Here is a 16608-nt window from a genome sequence, read left to right on the forward strand (position 1 = left end):
TTGAATGGCAAATCATAAATATTTTAATATGCAACCAAAGGAATAAAGGTTCACCACTCAACTTCCCTGCTAGTCTTCCTATTGTTCAGCATTTCCTCAAAGGCCATACTGACCTGCACTTCCTATGTAGCCTTCTTTCCCTGCAGGTTAAAGAATATACAGTATTTTCCATGATAATGGTCCTTTCCCCTCATCTGGGCAATTCAGAACATGATGAAAACAGATCCAACTTTAAAAGAAGCTAGTTTCCAAATATTAAAATATATTGAAAGAAATGTTTTATATTAAAGTCACAGTTACATTTTAAAATACAACCATTTAATCAATAATCAAAATTGGGGGGAGGGGGTTCTGTTACAAACCTGTACGTTTCACAACAGACCACAACCATTCCATGTAGCATCTTTATAATACACAAATTACATACAGACACATTAAAAATAAAATGCATACAGCGTTTGAAATGCAAGCTGCCCTGTTGTTGAAAATAGGTTTCCTGATTATACCAGTGAGCATCACAGGAATGCCTGAGATTATAGCACTCTAGTGAATATAGGCAAGAGTATCAAAGACCCTAATTGTATGTCAGGTTTTGCCCTGTAAGTACTGCTTGCAGAAAGCATCCACCAGGCATCAGGGATGAATAAAAGAAATACGAGAGCAATCCAGATATATTCATGGGGATAACAATGTACTCAAAATAACAAAGGTATTGGTCATTTATCATAAGAAAGTCTTTTCCATATTTTCAAAGCTTCTAAGAATAAGGGGAAAAAAACACTATTTGTAACTTTATCTATTTGTAGATTCCTCAGCATGCTTTTTTCACTGTTATTTATACTCTTCCCTTGTAGCGATCTGAGTTGGAACTGCATCCAGCACATCCATACTGAAGCTTTTGCTACCCTAAATTCTCTTATCAAACTGTAAGTTGGACTAATGATGCATTTTAGTAAAATTCATTATATGAGTTTCCTATTTTGGCATGTCATGGGACATGTCAGTGCTAGTGTGTAGAACTCCATTGTACAGCAACTATACAGATCGTGTTCATTCAACCATGGCAATAGTCAAACCATTACTTTTAGGTGAACTGCAAAGATAAGGTGGGCTGTACTATCATATTCAACTGCTCTGTATATGAGATTACCCTCTGTCTTTTATATCCTCACAACTATCTGTGGCTGAGAAAGGGTAAATGGCCTGTGATCAATAAGCTTCAAACTACTAAGCTTCAGAGCTAAGCAGGGATGTTTGAATCTCTGTTTCCTTGTTCCTCACCACAAAAGGGGTGAATGTATGTCTTAGTCAGTTATAGTGAAAAACATCTTCTTACAGAAGAAAGTCAATTCTAATCAATTAGTTCTCCAGTCTAAGCTTTTCCTGGGGATAGTAATGGTCTGAAAGTGGTTACTTTCAACCCCAGGAAGCAATGAATAACTAGGCAATTCCAACCTCTAGGTTTTTCCTAGTGGGAGGAATACTACAACATGTAACATGAATTGGGTTGTAATTCATATTTAACATGACCTCATGGTTCAGATATATAGGATAACTTTTTGCAAACATCCCAAGTTGTGTATGTATTCAGCATTTCAATTTGAGCTGCCATAGGGGGAAAAGTCATTACATATTGTATTTTGTTTCGTTTAAACATTATCCAAACAACTAATCCAAGGTATTCTCAGAGTACCTTATAAAAATAAACATAACTAAAATAGTGCATAAGTCTTGTTTAAAACACTCATTGCAGAACTCTAAATTGTTCAGAATAAAGTCTTGTAACAAATTTAGCTCATGGGATCCTCACAGCTCCCGGCAGTCAAGTTTTCCCTGTTTTTATGCCTATAGAGATTTGACTGACAATCAGCTGGTGACACTGCCGTTGGCTGGTTTGAGTAGATTGACTCATCTGAAGCTCAAAGGCAACCCTGCATTGTCTGAACCCTTCAGTAAAGAAAGCCTTCCCAAGATAAGGTGAGTACTGTTTCAGATTTCTAGCTCCACAAAGTGCTCTCTTTGTGTCTCTGACTGGACTTTTATTTATTTGCTTTAATCTGCCTTCTGCTGTCCATGTTTACCAAACAATTCCATGTAATTCTGTTAAGCCAGAGGTTGAGCAAGCGTGTCTTCCTGCTCCCACCTTGAATCCATTACTGCCTTGAGAAATTGATGAGCCACTGAATGTCTTGTCGCCGGCATCCTCCAAACGCACACACAAGGCAGAGGCCCTGAAAGCAGGGGACTCACGCCTGAGGCTCAGCAGAGCGGAAAACCTTTGCAAAAGCCAACCTCAGCTAATGACATCCAGCCTCCCTACAGTAAATGCTGTTTGTGTGGCCATGTCTTGTCTGCTGTGGATTAATGAGCTGCTGGGAGCGGTGAGAGTAAACAGCTAAGACAATATACCATAAGACTCAGAACACAGTGGTAGAAGTGCCAGTAATGTCTAGTGTTTATGTAAGTGGGGAGTCCTTAGACACCACCATACCAGCCAATTTAGTGTCTTTCCTCAATTATTGATTGTTCCAGGGATCCTGGGTGCTCAGCCTAATAAGACAATATTGACCTTTTGTTCCCATCCAGTTCTGGCTGCTCATTAAACCGAATCATGGAAATGTGGGCTTTGGTTCCTACTCACACATACATACTGTGCTTAGGAAGGTTGAACTCGTGTATACTGAACTGCTATGTGAGCAGGGAGTGTGAGCATTTTCAGTTTTCCTGAAGGCTACATGAAAAGCTCCATGTGCAAAAAAGAAAATCTTTTCAACTGTTAAACACTTAAAGTATTGTGTTGTCAAAGACTTTCATGGCCAGGATCACAGGGTTGTTGTATATTTTCCAGGCTGTATGGCCATGTTCCAGAAGTATTCTCTCCTGACATTTCGCCCACATCTATGGCAGGGATCCTCAGAGGTTGTGACAACCTCTGAGGATGCCTGCCATAGATGTGGGCGAAACGTCAGGAGACAATACTTCTGGAACATGGCCATACAGCCTGAAAAAAATACAACCCAACTTAAAGTATTTTGCATTTCTCCAACCCTCCACATACCCTTGTTGCATCTCACTTTCAATATGAAGGTTACCTTTCTTTCAGTATGAATTTCTGCATGCACATGTATTGAAAGAGTCAAATAACTGGTATCCATTTATTCTCCTCTGCAGGGTCCTGGAAGTGCCCTATGCCTACCAGTGCTGTGCCTATGGAGCATGTGGCAACTTCTTCAAAGGCTCCAGTCAGTGGGATTTGGAGGATATGAGTCCTGAGGATGAGGATGGCTCTAAGAGGACCTTGGGACTATTTCCAGGCCATGCTGATAGTCACTGTAAGACCAATTTTTTCTTACAAAATTTTCTGTCTCAACATGTGGTTTGACTTTGACTGCCTGCACTTTGGAATCGTATTTGTTACAAAAAGTTTTCACAAATCTGTTTAATTTACAATGTATTTGTTACATACATTCCATTTTTATTTTTTAGTACAATTGGTAGCCTTTTCTTCATTTGCAGCTGCTTTTCCTCTTTTTATAGACTTTTCTTGTTCTCTGTAGCCTCTCTTAGTCACGTAATCAGATATTCATCATAGTCTGCCTGTAGGCTCTTTCGAATTTCGTTGCAAAGTTGTTTGTACTCCTCCCCTTTTGCTTTGCCATCTGCTATTCGCTGAGCTCTGACTGTCATTAAATGTTTTGTGTCTTGTTGCAGTCTTCTAATCTTCATTGGAGAAATGGATTCGCTCAAAAGATCAATCACTTTTTTAACTTTTCCCACAAACATTTCATAATTTTCATTGACATTAAATATAAACCGTTTTAAACATTTCCCAATTTAAAACCTTTAAAACAAATTCAAAGTTAAAAGCCACAGCACTCCCTGAATTGATCTTTCAAACAATATTTAAAAGCCTGCCTGAATAAAAAAAGTTTTAGCCCACCACCAAAAGGACAGCAGGGAGGGGGCTATTCTGGCTTCCCTAAGCAGGGAGTTCCAGAGTCAAGGGGCAGCCACCAAAAAGGCTCACTTTCTCGTTGCCAAGTTAAGCTACAAAAAGAGCACAGGGAGAAAGGAGAGCAAAACCATACTGTCAATTTTTGGAAGAAAGTGCAGTTACCCCCATTGTGCATTTTATTGTTGTTCTATTCATTACAAATAGTTCGAACCATTGACTACATATGGTACACTGCAAAGAACTGAAGAGGAAGGCTGAGTTTACGTTGGGAAAGATTCTGCATGGTGGAGATCAAAGTAGAACAGCTTAATCTATTCCTGCTCCCAGGCGTAAACTTTTCAGTGGCAGGGGGGTTACTGTGCAACTGGAAGTCACATGTGAAAAACATTGGTAGAGCTGATTCCCAAGCCACAGCTTGGATTGTTTGTTTGCTGCATGACATGATTGTATAAACACATGGCCCACACACACTGTCAAGATCAAGATACTAAAGTTGAAATGAAAAATACATTTGACACAGAATAATGAAGGTAGAAGGATTGTTATCCTTCAGAGACAATTTTCTGGCATATGTTATAATGCCCTGGTATGTTAAGCCGTAGCCTCTTGCTTAGAAAAGGAATACCTTCCTGCATTTTATAAGGCATGCTCCTAAGCTGTACCATCTGCAGTCAAGAGTTGCCACTGCAATATAGTTGTTGCTTTCTAGTATTAAACGGTCTCTTTATTTAACCATGAGCTTTCTGTTCCTTAAAAAGTAGAACAAAAAAACTCTTCTGTTTTGGGAGGGGTGCATTATGGGGTGAAATGATTTTTAGATTTGAGAATCCTGATTCTTCTCATCTCTTAGAATTTTCTTTGCCACTGATGGTAGATTTTCCAATGGGCAATATCCTAGAAATCACAAGGCTTCTTCCGAGCTTGTGCTGTCTTCGTTTTTAAACAAACAGCACTTATAGCCATCTAACCTCTGCTTAAAAGCCTCCAAAGAAGGAGCTTCCACCACAGTCCAGGGCAGAGAGTTCCACTGCCAAACAGCTCTCACAGTTAGGAAGTTCTTCCTAATGTTTAGGTGTAATCTCCTTTCCTGTAGTTTGAAGCCATTGTTTCACGTCCTAGCCTCCAGGGCAGCAGAAAACAAGCTTTCTCCCTCCTCCCTATGACCTCCCTTCACATATTTATACATGGTTATCATTTCTCCTCTCAGCCTTCTCTCTTCTGCAGGCTAAACATGCCCAGCTCTTTAAGCCGCTCCTCATACAGCTTGTTCTCCAGATCCTTGATGATTTTAGTTGCCCTCCTCTGGACACATTCCAGCTTGTCAACATCTCCCTTCAATTGCGGTGCCCAAAATTGGACACAGTATTTCAGGTGTGGTCTGACCAAGGCAGAATAGAGGGGTAGCATGACTTCCCTGGATCCACTATACTCCTATTTACGCAGGCCAAAATCCTATTGGCTTTTTTTGCCGCTGCATCACATTGTAGGCTCATGTTTAACTTGTTGTCCACAAGGACTCCAAGATCTTTTTCACACGTACTGCTGTTGAGCCAGGCGTCCCCCGTTCTGTGTCTTTGCATTTCATTTTTTCTGCCTAAGTGGAGTATCTTGCATTTGTCCCTGTTGAACTTGGTTTTGTTAGTTTCGGCCCATCTCTCTAATATGTTAAGATTGTTTTGGATTCTGCTCCTGTCTTCTGGAGTATTAGCTATCCCTGCCAGTTTGGTGTCATCTGCAAACGTGATGATCTTGTCTTCTAGCCCTTCATCTAAGTCATTAATAAAGATGTTGAACAGAACCGTGCCCAGGACGGAACCCTGCGGCACTCCACTCGTGACTTCTTTCCAGGATGAAGAAGACGCATTGGTGAACACTCTTTAGGTTCATTCACTTAGGCAATTACAGATCCACCTAACTGTAGTTTTGTCTAGCCCATATTTGACTAGCTTGTTTGCTAGCTTGGTTATGGGGTACCTTGTCGAAGGCCTTACTGAAATCCAGATATGCTACATCCACAGCGTTCCCTGCATCTACCCAGCTCGTAACTCTATCAAAAAAAAGAGATCAGATTAGTCTGGCATGATTTAATAAATCCATGTTGACAGCATTTGTTTCTAAGTGTTTGCAGACCACTTCCTTAATGCTCTTTTCCAGAATCTTGCCTGGTATTGACGTGAGGCTGACCAGACGGTAATTGTTTGGGTCATCCTTTTTCCCCTTCTTGAAGATAGGGACCACATTCGCCTTCCTCCAATCTGCTGAGACTTCTCCCGTTCTCCAAGAACTCTCGAAGATGATTGCCAGTGGTTCCGAAATAACTTCAGCTAGTTCCTTCAATACTCTTGGATGTAGTTGATCTGGACCTGGGGACTTGAATTAATTTAGAGCGGCCAGGTGTTCCTGGACAACTTGTTTCCCTATTTGAGGTTGGATTTCCCGCAATCCTTCATCCACTCCATGTTGCTGAGGTTGAGGCTGGCTTTCTTTTTGTGAGAAGTCTGAGGCAAAGTAGGCATTAAGAAGTTCTGCCTTTTCCCCATCCCATCAGCATTACCCCATCTTCTCCGCGCAGAGGCCCTCTCGCCTCCTTGTTCTTCCTTTTCCTACCGACCTAAGCAAAGAAGCCCTTTTTATTGTTTTTAATGTCTCTGGCAAGCCTGAGTTCGTTTTGAGCTTTAGCCTTGCGAACCTTTTCCCTACAGGAGTTGGGTTATTCATTTAAATTCTTCTTTGGTAATTTCTCCATTTCCACTTTTTGTGCATGTCTCTTTTGAGTCTTAGCCCAGTTAGAAGGTGTTTATTATTTGGGACATTCAGGCATAGGTGTCAATATCTGTTCTGCTAGCAAAGATGGGACACGCTGACATCCATTCTGCTGTGCTACATGAGAGCTCACAATGTTGTCCTCCTTCATAGTCCAACTGCAGAAATTCAGAAAGTATGTATGAAATGGCATGTTGGTTTGTTACCAATCTATCTTCTTTGGTGGGCAGGCATCCTCTTGCCCGTGATGGCATGAATTGATTTGCTCACATTTCTTCCTGCAAAAGCTTTGCATCAGTCAAAGTCAGATAACAAGAGAGGATTCATGTAGCCTGAGGGAACGGGTTCGACATAGCTTTTAAGCTGTGCCATTGGGCCTTGCCCTGCATCCAGCAGTACACAAAATAGGCTTATTTTTTCACTTGCAAGTTCAATGGAAGCTCTGTAGTTACCTTTGTACAACCAGGCTGTTTTGATGGCAGGATGTTTGTGGGAAAAAGAATATGCACCTTTTTGCTAAGACAGCCCAAATCATGTTCTCAACACCTCCAGTAAAATAAACAGCAAAGACTCAACTGTCTAGACTGCTGGGCAAGAAGTAATTCTCTTCCAGATGCCAACATATTCCTCGCCTAGGTTGGAGCTACCTGAGCTCCCTGTAGTGGGAAGGGATTACTGATGGGCAATATTGCTCACAGACATTCATCATTTTTATTTTTTGCACAAAAATTCCTTGGGGAAATATTCAGTATGAATTCTGTACTGTATGAAAGCTCTGTTTAAAGCGGAAAGCAACTACTGAAGAGAGGAATCCTTAATTGTAGTGTTGTCAGAATTTTGCTTGACAAAGGCTCTATGTCTCACTGACAAGCAGGGTCAGCTTTCCCACTTTGCTTCATTCTGTGGGGAGAAATTCCATAAATGCAGTGTTTCCTATCTGTTATTATAAGGTGCTTCTGTCAGTGGGGACACTGGAACTTAAACATCAAGGTGTTTTTCCAGCTCTCTTCCCAATAGGATTCAGGCTTCCTTTTTGAGTTTCTGGCAGGTAGTTAAAAGGGTGTTCTTTCATCTGGCTTTTGGTTCCTGACATTTGTTCTGGGCATTTAAAATGATTTAAAATCATTTTAAAGGAATGTTTCTGGTCTGATTTCAACTGTTTTTCATCTATTTAAACAATTTTTTCCATTTTACACCACCTTGGCAATCCTGTGAGGCTGAGAGGATACATAAATGCTTTAAGCAAACAAGCAAATATGTCCACCTCCAGTGTGTTAGTAACAAGCTGATTTGTGTCATAAACATATAAAGCATAGGACAAAAGCATTAAAACAACAATTGCTTATCAGTTTGCAACAATATGACTGTGTTCCCTCTGACAGTACAAACTTACAGATTTAATCTGTGGAAAATATCAATGAATGTTTAGCAGATATTTTTGGATTATAAAATTTTAAGACAGATACCTCCCTCAAAATGATAAGAGTGGGTTTGGGTTTTGTTGAAGACTGACATTTTAAGAAAACTTTAGAATTAAGATTTGTAGCATAACTACAAAACAAGTTCTTTGTGGATATTGAGACTTCTCATCTGGAAAGTTTTATTTCTGGGGCTTCTTGCTCTAATCTCAAGATACAGAAATGTAAAAAAAATCATAGCAAAGATTTGCTACTCACCATTCCAATTGCTTGACTTTAAGAAAATAAGAGACTCATCACAATAGAAAGATAAACATTATTATAACTGTGATGTCTTTCTTTCTGTTTTGTTATTTAGATGACTTGGATGTAGATGACTTCCAGTTAGAACTTGATGATTCAAAGCTATACTCTAACATCCAGTGTACTCCCAGCCCTGGTAAGAAAGATTGCTAAAATACAGATATCACTGAGAAAAACATTTAATTCATTAAGAATGATGACCATAATACATACTTGGTCCAGAAAAACATGGACGTTAAAAGCTACCCAGAAAATACTAGTTCTGTGATGCTCGATGTTGAATACCTTTGAGAGAGAGAAAGAAATGGGTAATATAAGCTTTTATAGACTACTTTACCTCAGCAGATGCTATTATATTCCTTTGCATAGTGATCCAGACTATGTTATGCTTTTGAATTCTGCATTCAGAACTGTTATTTTAATAGCTCAGTTTTTAACCCGCTACCAATTCTGTGTTCACATAGTGCAAGATGACAATCCTTTTTTTAACAAAGCACATTTCTAGTCCTATGCGCCCTAAAGAAAATCACTCAGTGTCAACCAAAAAATTCACCAATGTTTAGAGCAGTGTAGGATTTTGCAATGACAGCCTTGTGTGTCCCATTTAGTATTTTGGCCTTCCTCAAAGACTGAAATAAAACCCATCTTTTGAATGCTAATTCCGACGCTCCTTGTTGAACCTCTTTAACTATAGGTATTAGATAGCTGCATCATTATTGTGTCTTACTTGTGCAGTGAGCCACCTTACTTTTAGGCATGTATCCATAGGTTAATTCAGCCTCTGCTTAAGAATTCAGTAAATTTAAATATAAAAGGAGGCAAAAGTTCATATTTAACTTTTGATTTGAAGCTTTTCAAGGTACTGTGTGACCTGCTTTGTTGCAGCATCTTTATTATCGAATTTTGTGACATTGCTGCTTTCTTTTTTTCTTTTTTTAGGTCCTTTCAAGCCCTGTGATCACCTGTTTGACAGCTGGGTCATCCGCATGGGCATCTGGCTAATCACATTGGTATCCATGCTATGCAATGGGCTGGTCATGGTGGTTGTCTTTGCCTCGCCTGGCTATCTCTCTCCTATCAAGTTTGTTATCGGCACCATTGCCGGCTCTAACATACTGACAGGCCTGTATTGTGCTATTCTGGCCTTTGTGGATGTGTTCACCTTTGGTCATTTTGCAAAATATGGAGCCAGGTGGGAGACAGGTATAGGGTGTCAGGTGACTGGATTCTTGTCAGTCTTTGCATCAGAGGCTTCAATTCTCCTCCTAACATTGGCCACTGTGCAATGCAGTCTCTCAGTATCATGCATGCAAGCATATGGGAAGGTACCATCCTTTGGCACTGTTAAAGCAGGTGCCCTAAGTTGCCTGGCACTTTCTTTGGTTGCTGCAATGCTGCCTTTCTTCTCTGTTGGAGAATACGGGGCATCTCCACTCTGCCTACCTTACCCACTCCCTGATGGGAAACCTTCCATGCTGGGTTTTATGGTGACATTGGTGCTGGTAAACACCCTCTGCTTCCTCATTATCACTGGGACATACATCCGCCTCTATTGCAACCTGTTGAAAGGCGAGTTTGATTCTGTATGGGATTGTGCTATGATCAAGCATGTTGCTTGGCTCATTTTCACCAATTGTCTTCTCTACTGTCCCGTGGCCTTCCTGACATTCTCTTCTATGCTCAGCCTCTTCCTCATCACACCTGAAGTAATCAAGTCTGTGTTGTTGGTGGTGCTCCCTCTGCCCGCCTGCTTGAACCCCTTGCTCTATCTGCTCTTCAACCCCCATTTCAGAGATGACCTGCGGCTACTGAGGCGAAAGGGGCAGGCTCAGGAGAGCTGTGCCCAGTCGTATGTGTCTGAGGACACAGAGAAGAGCACATATGACTCTACTCAGGCCCTTGTTGCTTTCTCTGACATGGATCATATCTTTGAGGCATCAGACATCTTCAAAGTGCCTTCAAATTGCTCATCAGTCTTAGATGCCTACAACTTCCCTTCAGTGACTCTCATCCCTTGCCAACAAAAGGCACATGTGAAAGGATATGACAGTGGCTTCTCTACCCACCTTTCCTACCTTGCTGAAGATGAGCTGCTAATTGCATCAGAAAGCAGGGACACAATAGCAAGGAGTAACCTTCGGATTGCTTTGTTTCCCAAACCATCTACACCGGCCTTCACTTCTCACTTATAAACAGCCCTTCAGCTTCCTGGACACAATGCACATTCCTTCAGCAAAAAACCTATGCAAAGATACTAGGCTGTAGCCACCAAGAGCTTGAGGGCAATGGCTCTTCTGGGGGAAAGGGCAACCCAGTTAATTGCTTCTTCTGGAAAGGCTTGATTGAATGCAAGGTGCTGCCTGCTCCATGTGTTGTTTGCTGGAGCATTATCTCCTCCTATCCTGAAGCTGCAGAGTATTTCTGAGGAGAGGAAAAACTAGGGAAGAGTTCAAATCCTCAAAGCCTGTTAACAAGAAGACAGGCTATTACATAACAGAGCAAGCCAGTAGCAAAATCAGAAGTTGCTGCGGTGCCTAACCAATTGTGTCTTGGTTTCCTGAGATACTTCTGACCCCTGATAAATTGTGTGAGACCAAATGAAGTGTTGAACTGGAGAATCGTATCCTAGGAGAGTGACAGAGTAGATATAATTCCGGATGATGTTATGACTGATATAAAGTAATGTAATGAGATACACAATCATTTTGCTTTTACAAAAGAATATCTGAAAACTTTTACAAAAAAGGAGTGGCTTTCAATTTGGAACACTATAGTTTTCATAGAGCATAGATTTTTAAAGAACAATTTATCCTCCTAGTCTGCAGATGTCTAAAATAACTCCCAAGAAATTAATGCATCCCAAAGCAACATATTTTATTACAACATTGCTGCCTGTGAGTCAAAGTGTAGTGGAAAACCCAAAAATAGAAGAATTTTGCAGCCCACACTTCTAAGAACCAGACCACAAGATCAGCTCACTGCTTAGGATAGATTGCATCTTTCTGGCCGTAGTTCCACCAGAGCCCATGAGTATAAAGTGAGCTGAAAAATAATTTAAGGAAATCAGTTCTAAGCTAAGGACCCAGACTATCAATTCTAACCCAGACTATTGAAGAACAAACAGTACAGAAATATTTCTTCTGCCTTGTAGCATTCTCAATTTTTAAACCTGCCAGTGCTACAAGGAAGAAAGCTACTAAACAACCATGTATTCAAGGGAAAGGGAAGCCACAGACTTATTACAATTAGGACAAGGATTCCTACCATGAAATATTCTTAGCCACTACTGTAAATCTAACACAGTACAAATACACCTAAAGCCAACCATTACATATACTGTGATCCAATTGTAGTGTGACAGAAATAATGTAAGGATCAGTCTTGGCATAGTTCAAGTCTCCAAACAAAGCAGTATATTTTGGCTTCTGAAATTGATTTTTTAACCATAAACTTTTCAACTTTTTTGTAAATTAAGGGTACAAATTATTAAAGGGTATTTACACCTTTGCCTTCTCATCTAAAAGAACCAATAGAAGTTGTGTGTATTCAAGTAATTTCCGGTTTATGGCCACCCTAAGGCTTAAGTCATTATGGGGTTTTCTTGGCAGGGTTTGTGCAGACATTGTCTTTCTGTGAGGCTGAGAGTGATTGCCCAAGGTCACTCAATAAATTTCCATGGCTGAGTGGGGATTTTATCCTGAACTCCTAAAGTACTAGTCTAACACATAAACTACTATGCCACAATGGTTCACAGTGACAAAAGGCAAATCAGGAGGCTGGCTCTCACTGTTAACATCATTGTTACCTTATAATTTTGATGTGATTCATTTCCAAAATGAACTGGTTGGAGAAAATACTCTAACCTTTTAAGAGCAGGTTGATGAAAACCTCCAAATTATTTTTTACATTCTGTTCTTTGGGGTTGTTGTGTGTTTTCCGAGCTGTATGGCCATGTTCCAGAAATATTACTTCTGGAAGAATACTTCTGGAACATGGCCATAAAACTCAGAAAACACACAACCACCCTGTGATCCTGGCCATGAAAGCCTTCAACACATTCTGTTCTTTGAGATGCCTAGCTATCAGCATGAAAAATTTGTCCAGTGTTACATGAGCACATTTGTATCAATGGAATCCCACTCCTCAATATTTTAATACCTCAAGAGGTTTAGCTCTTAAGAGAGCTGGGAGATAAACCTTAAGACTGAAACCCAGGAAAGTGAGAAATATTACAAAAACAGTTCAGATGTATTTTGCTCCTATCCCATAAGATCAATTTGGCATGTCTGGTAATTCTGGTTACTGCAGAGTTCTGGTTAAACAGAACTCCAGAACTCTTAATCTCCAGTTGCTACCTAGGCTTATGGCCTCATACAGACACAGTGAAAGCTGACTCATATGTAATAGGAAGACTCACTGCACCTTACCAAAAAGAAAGGTACTGCTAATGTAATAGGAAGCACTTGAATTCCAGAGGGTCTCACATTAAGTTATAAATTAGGAAATAATTGAATTGCTGACATAAGCTATTAATCAGTGCAGCTATCAGCCACGTTTTCAGGAAGTAATTACCCCAGTGAAGAACTTTCTTCCTTCAATAATGAAACTGGCAAAGAACAGTTTGTGCATCAAATTCAGAAGTCAAATCCAACAGGATTGCTGTGTTTGAACATTAAATGCCTTACACAGCTGCCTTTTACTGCCCCAATAAATTTACCAGAAAGGATAAAGATCAAAGGAAGCTACCTGCTCATCCAGAAACCATATAACATGCTTACTCAGAAGAATATCACACACTGAATTCAATGAGATTTATTCCCAAGTACAGTCATTGTATTAATACTGTTACTTTAGGTATTTGTTTGAGAAGTGCTGAGCATGCTACTATACACAAAATAGTAAGTAATACCACTGGCTATGTGGACTTCATATTACCTGATATTCCTAACCTACATGAAGCCTGATTAAGTATCTAAAGGTCAGGAGGGGCAGGGGGATATTCTCTAGTGGTTTTCAGCCTGTGGGTCGCCAGGTGTTTTGGCTCACAACTCCCAGAAATCCCAGCCAGTTTACCAGCTGTTAGGATATCTGGGAGTTGAAGGCCAAAACATCTGTGGACCCATTGGTTGAGAACCACTGTTCTAGAAAGTGTGGAGACAATTTTGCTTCTTCTGTGGCTGATGGGAGGGGGTACTAAGGGCTATTTCAGGTCTGGCACAGTATCTATCATGGAAGTTAACCATTCAGAAACCAGTTTGATTTTTTATTAAGCACCTCTTTCTCCTTGGCCCAGGACAGATATAACATATAGCATTTTGAGTATTTAAATTAAGAGAAATTATAAAATTAGGGGGAAAAATAACAGATTGTCCTGGGGAGTATACTCTAGTTAGAATTCAGGCGACTGACCTCCACAGAACTGTTCAGTATCATAGTTGTGCCTTGGAACAGAAGAACATGCTAATGAAAACATCTTGCATCACATCCAGGTGAGAGCAAATAAAATTATTTTACCTATTTTTAAAATCTGCTGCAAGTGTTTACATTTTGGAAATTATGAAATAAAGTTTATGAAACTATTTCTACACTCCACTAGATCAGTGATTCTCAACCTGTGGGTCCCCAGGTGTTTTGGCCTACAACTTCCAAAAGTCCTAGCCAGTTTACCAGCTGTTAGGATTTCTGGGAGTTGAAGGCCAAACATCTGGGGACCCACAGGTTGAGAACCATTGCACTAGATAGTTACCTGAAACAAGCTATGGCCTTTCAACCACTGTTGCATGGCCCTTACAGATATTGCAACAAGGAAGCTTCCAGGACCATAAAGCTTTGTAAATATCAAGCATTCTTCAGTCACCACCCATTATTAGTCTCTAAACATGATTTTATGCAAGTGTGGAGAAGGTTTAGCCCCAGCTGCCTAGGCACTGGTGGTAGGTGTCAATTTTACCATGTTCTTTGATGTATTATGGGTGTCCTATTTCAAACAGGAAGCTGACATTTGAAAAAAGGACTCTCCTGGGCCTAGATTGTACTGTCATAGAAAAATATGGCAAAACTGTTAAAATAAGCCCCAAAGGAAAGATGTATCAATATATAAGGAAGGCAAGAAGGAGACACAGAGGAAAGACATGGGGCTAAGGGGACAGATATTAGGAGACTGAGCTGGAGGGTGAGTGTTAAGGTCCTGGGATTTTTTTATATAACTTCTGCTTGAATCTTACCAAATACTAGAGCTACGGGAAACATGGTGTTGTTATATTTGACATTGTTAGATTGAGTCAGGTCATCCAATACAAATCCTGAAGTCCTACAATTCTAACCATTGATCTTACTGTGTCCATTACCATATCAAGATCCCGTCCTATGTTGAAGCTAATAAAAAATCTGATGAAATACCTTTACACACCATGTATATGTTATTGTCTGTATATACATGTCATATATGCAATATCCAGCATGCGTGTGTTTGTATATTATGTTTATATTTATAGAGAGAGATATATAGCCACTTTCCCTCTCTTTCTGGTTCTTATTTTAATTCTTTTCTTTTTTGTATATTGCTTTGTAAATCATTCCCTATAGAAAACTATGTAGAAAATTAAAAACTGTAATTTTTAAACAACTAATTTGCATTGTTTTTAGTGACTGAAGTTGGGATGCCACAAGATTGCAGGCTGTACATTATTTGATAATTACATCAGATATGTTAGTGTATGAACACACCCTTATAGATGTAAAGTCATAACTAGAGCATCCACATTACCTCAAGCAAAGTGCTTCCCGATTTATACATACATTCAACTGCTAGACATCAAAGCTGGAGTGCAAAGTTGTCAAGTGATGACTTGTATGTGTGAACCAGGTCTCTCTGCAAGCTAAGAACCACTAGAAAAATCTAGTATCTCAGCAACTGGGATATACAAAAGAGATTATAAAAAAGGGTGGGTGGGAGAAAGACAGACATCACCTCAGACAAAAACAGTGGAAGGCTTTATTTTAATAAGGAAGGAGTCTGTCTTGACAGCAGCAAAAGACAAACTAGCTGCTGGGGCATTACACCAGTCCTTCAGGGAAACACAAGAAAGCAACAAATTCTTATCTCATGAAGTCTTCCAGTGTATGGCTTTATATGTAGGCCCAAGGAGATGAATGAGTGAACACTCCTTCGATGTCAGTTAGCTTTAAAGGAGGCTTAAGTACAATATTAATAGCCTGTGACTTCAGATAATTGAAAGAACAAAAAATAGATCAAAGTTGTTTTTAAGGCAGATTAATACAGATGGCTAACCCACAAGGGTTGGAATGTTAATTAAGCCCATCATTCAAATTTTTAAAAATCATAGAATCATAGAAATCTATATAAGAGCAAAGGCAATGAAAAGCAGGAACATGAAATACTGTATGGAGAACCTATATGCCAACAAACCAAATATAAACTGAGGTCAAACTCTGGTTATGTAAATTTTGTGTGAATGCTTTATTACTGAATTTGGGTTTGTCAAACTTGACTTTACATCAAGAAACAAACAATGGGATAGCAAAGCAAGGAAGATCAGGAGAGAAGAGTTGTATAGTGAAGACTTACTTTCTATTCAGTAGAAGGTACTAAAGATAGATACACATACCCTATTTGGTCCTTTAGTATAGAATAACATTTTCCCCAAGATGAAATCATGGGGAATGAGATTCAAGTTTGTTTTCATCATGAAAAAGAAAACTGTCAAAGCCCCGAAGCTGGCATCAAACTTCTTGCACTTGAAAGTCAGATTCCACTCAGGTTTCCAAAAACCCTAGCTAGCAGTATATCAAAGAGCACACTTATAAAGGCAAAAAAGATTAAGACATGTTATTAAGAGCACATAGGAAAAAACTCTTTCATGGCACCAAAAGCCTAAAAGGTGCAATCCTAGAAAATAAGTTCAATGTAAGCCAATGTGAAGCCATAGCATTTTTTTTATAATTCTGGAAAAAATTGTTCATTCAATGGTGGGAACTGGACTGCAACTCCCAGCAATCCAAGCCTGCACAGCTAATAAATAAAGCTGACAGTAGCCATCCAAGAGAATATGGAGGGCCACATAATTCCCATCTAAATGTAATTCAATCATGATCTCTTGCTTAAAAGAGAGATCACTGAACGAAATTCAAGGGCATTTTTCCACTAGT

The 16608-nt window shown here is 39.7% G+C and overlaps 2 protein-coding genes across 3 annotated transcripts in view; one reads left to right on the forward strand and one right to left on the reverse strand.

Moving 5' to 3' along the window:
* lgr6 (leucine rich repeat containing G protein-coupled receptor 6) overlaps positions 1 to 15064 on the forward strand; it is a 168237-nt gene extending 153173 nt beyond the window's left edge. Inside the window, exons 12-16 of the mRNA XM_003220517.4 lie at positions 855 to 926; positions 1852 to 1977; positions 3172 to 3332; positions 8495 to 8575; positions 9379 to 15064. Of these exons, the coding sequence (XP_003220565.1) occupies positions 855 to 926; positions 1852 to 1977; positions 3172 to 3332; positions 8495 to 8575; positions 9379 to 10631 (1693 nt within the window). The 3' untranslated portion in view covers positions 10632 to 15064. The remainder of the gene's footprint in view (positions 1 to 854; positions 927 to 1851; positions 1978 to 3171; positions 3333 to 8494; positions 8576 to 9378) is intronic.
* ube2t (ubiquitin conjugating enzyme E2 T) overlaps positions 1 to 16608 on the reverse strand; it is a 35551-nt gene that overhangs the window by 1451 nt on the left and 17492 nt on the right. The window contains exon 8 of one of the 2 annotated variants that reach the window (XM_062978732.1): positions 6039 to 8724. The exons of the other annotated variant lie outside the window; for it this stretch is intronic. Within the exon in view, the coding sequence (XP_062834802.1) occupies positions 8696 to 8724 (29 nt within the window). The 3' untranslated portion in view covers positions 6039 to 8695. Of the gene's footprint in view, positions 1 to 6038; positions 8725 to 16608 lie in introns of those variants that run through there. 2 annotated transcript variants of the gene reach the window in all.

Source organism: Anolis carolinensis, chromosome 4 (assembly GCF_035594765.1).
Source record: "Anolis carolinensis isolate JA03-04 chromosome 4, rAnoCar3.1.pri, whole genome shotgun sequence".
Taxonomy (NCBI): Eukaryota; Metazoa; Chordata; class Lepidosauria; order Squamata; family Dactyloidae; genus Anolis; species Anolis carolinensis.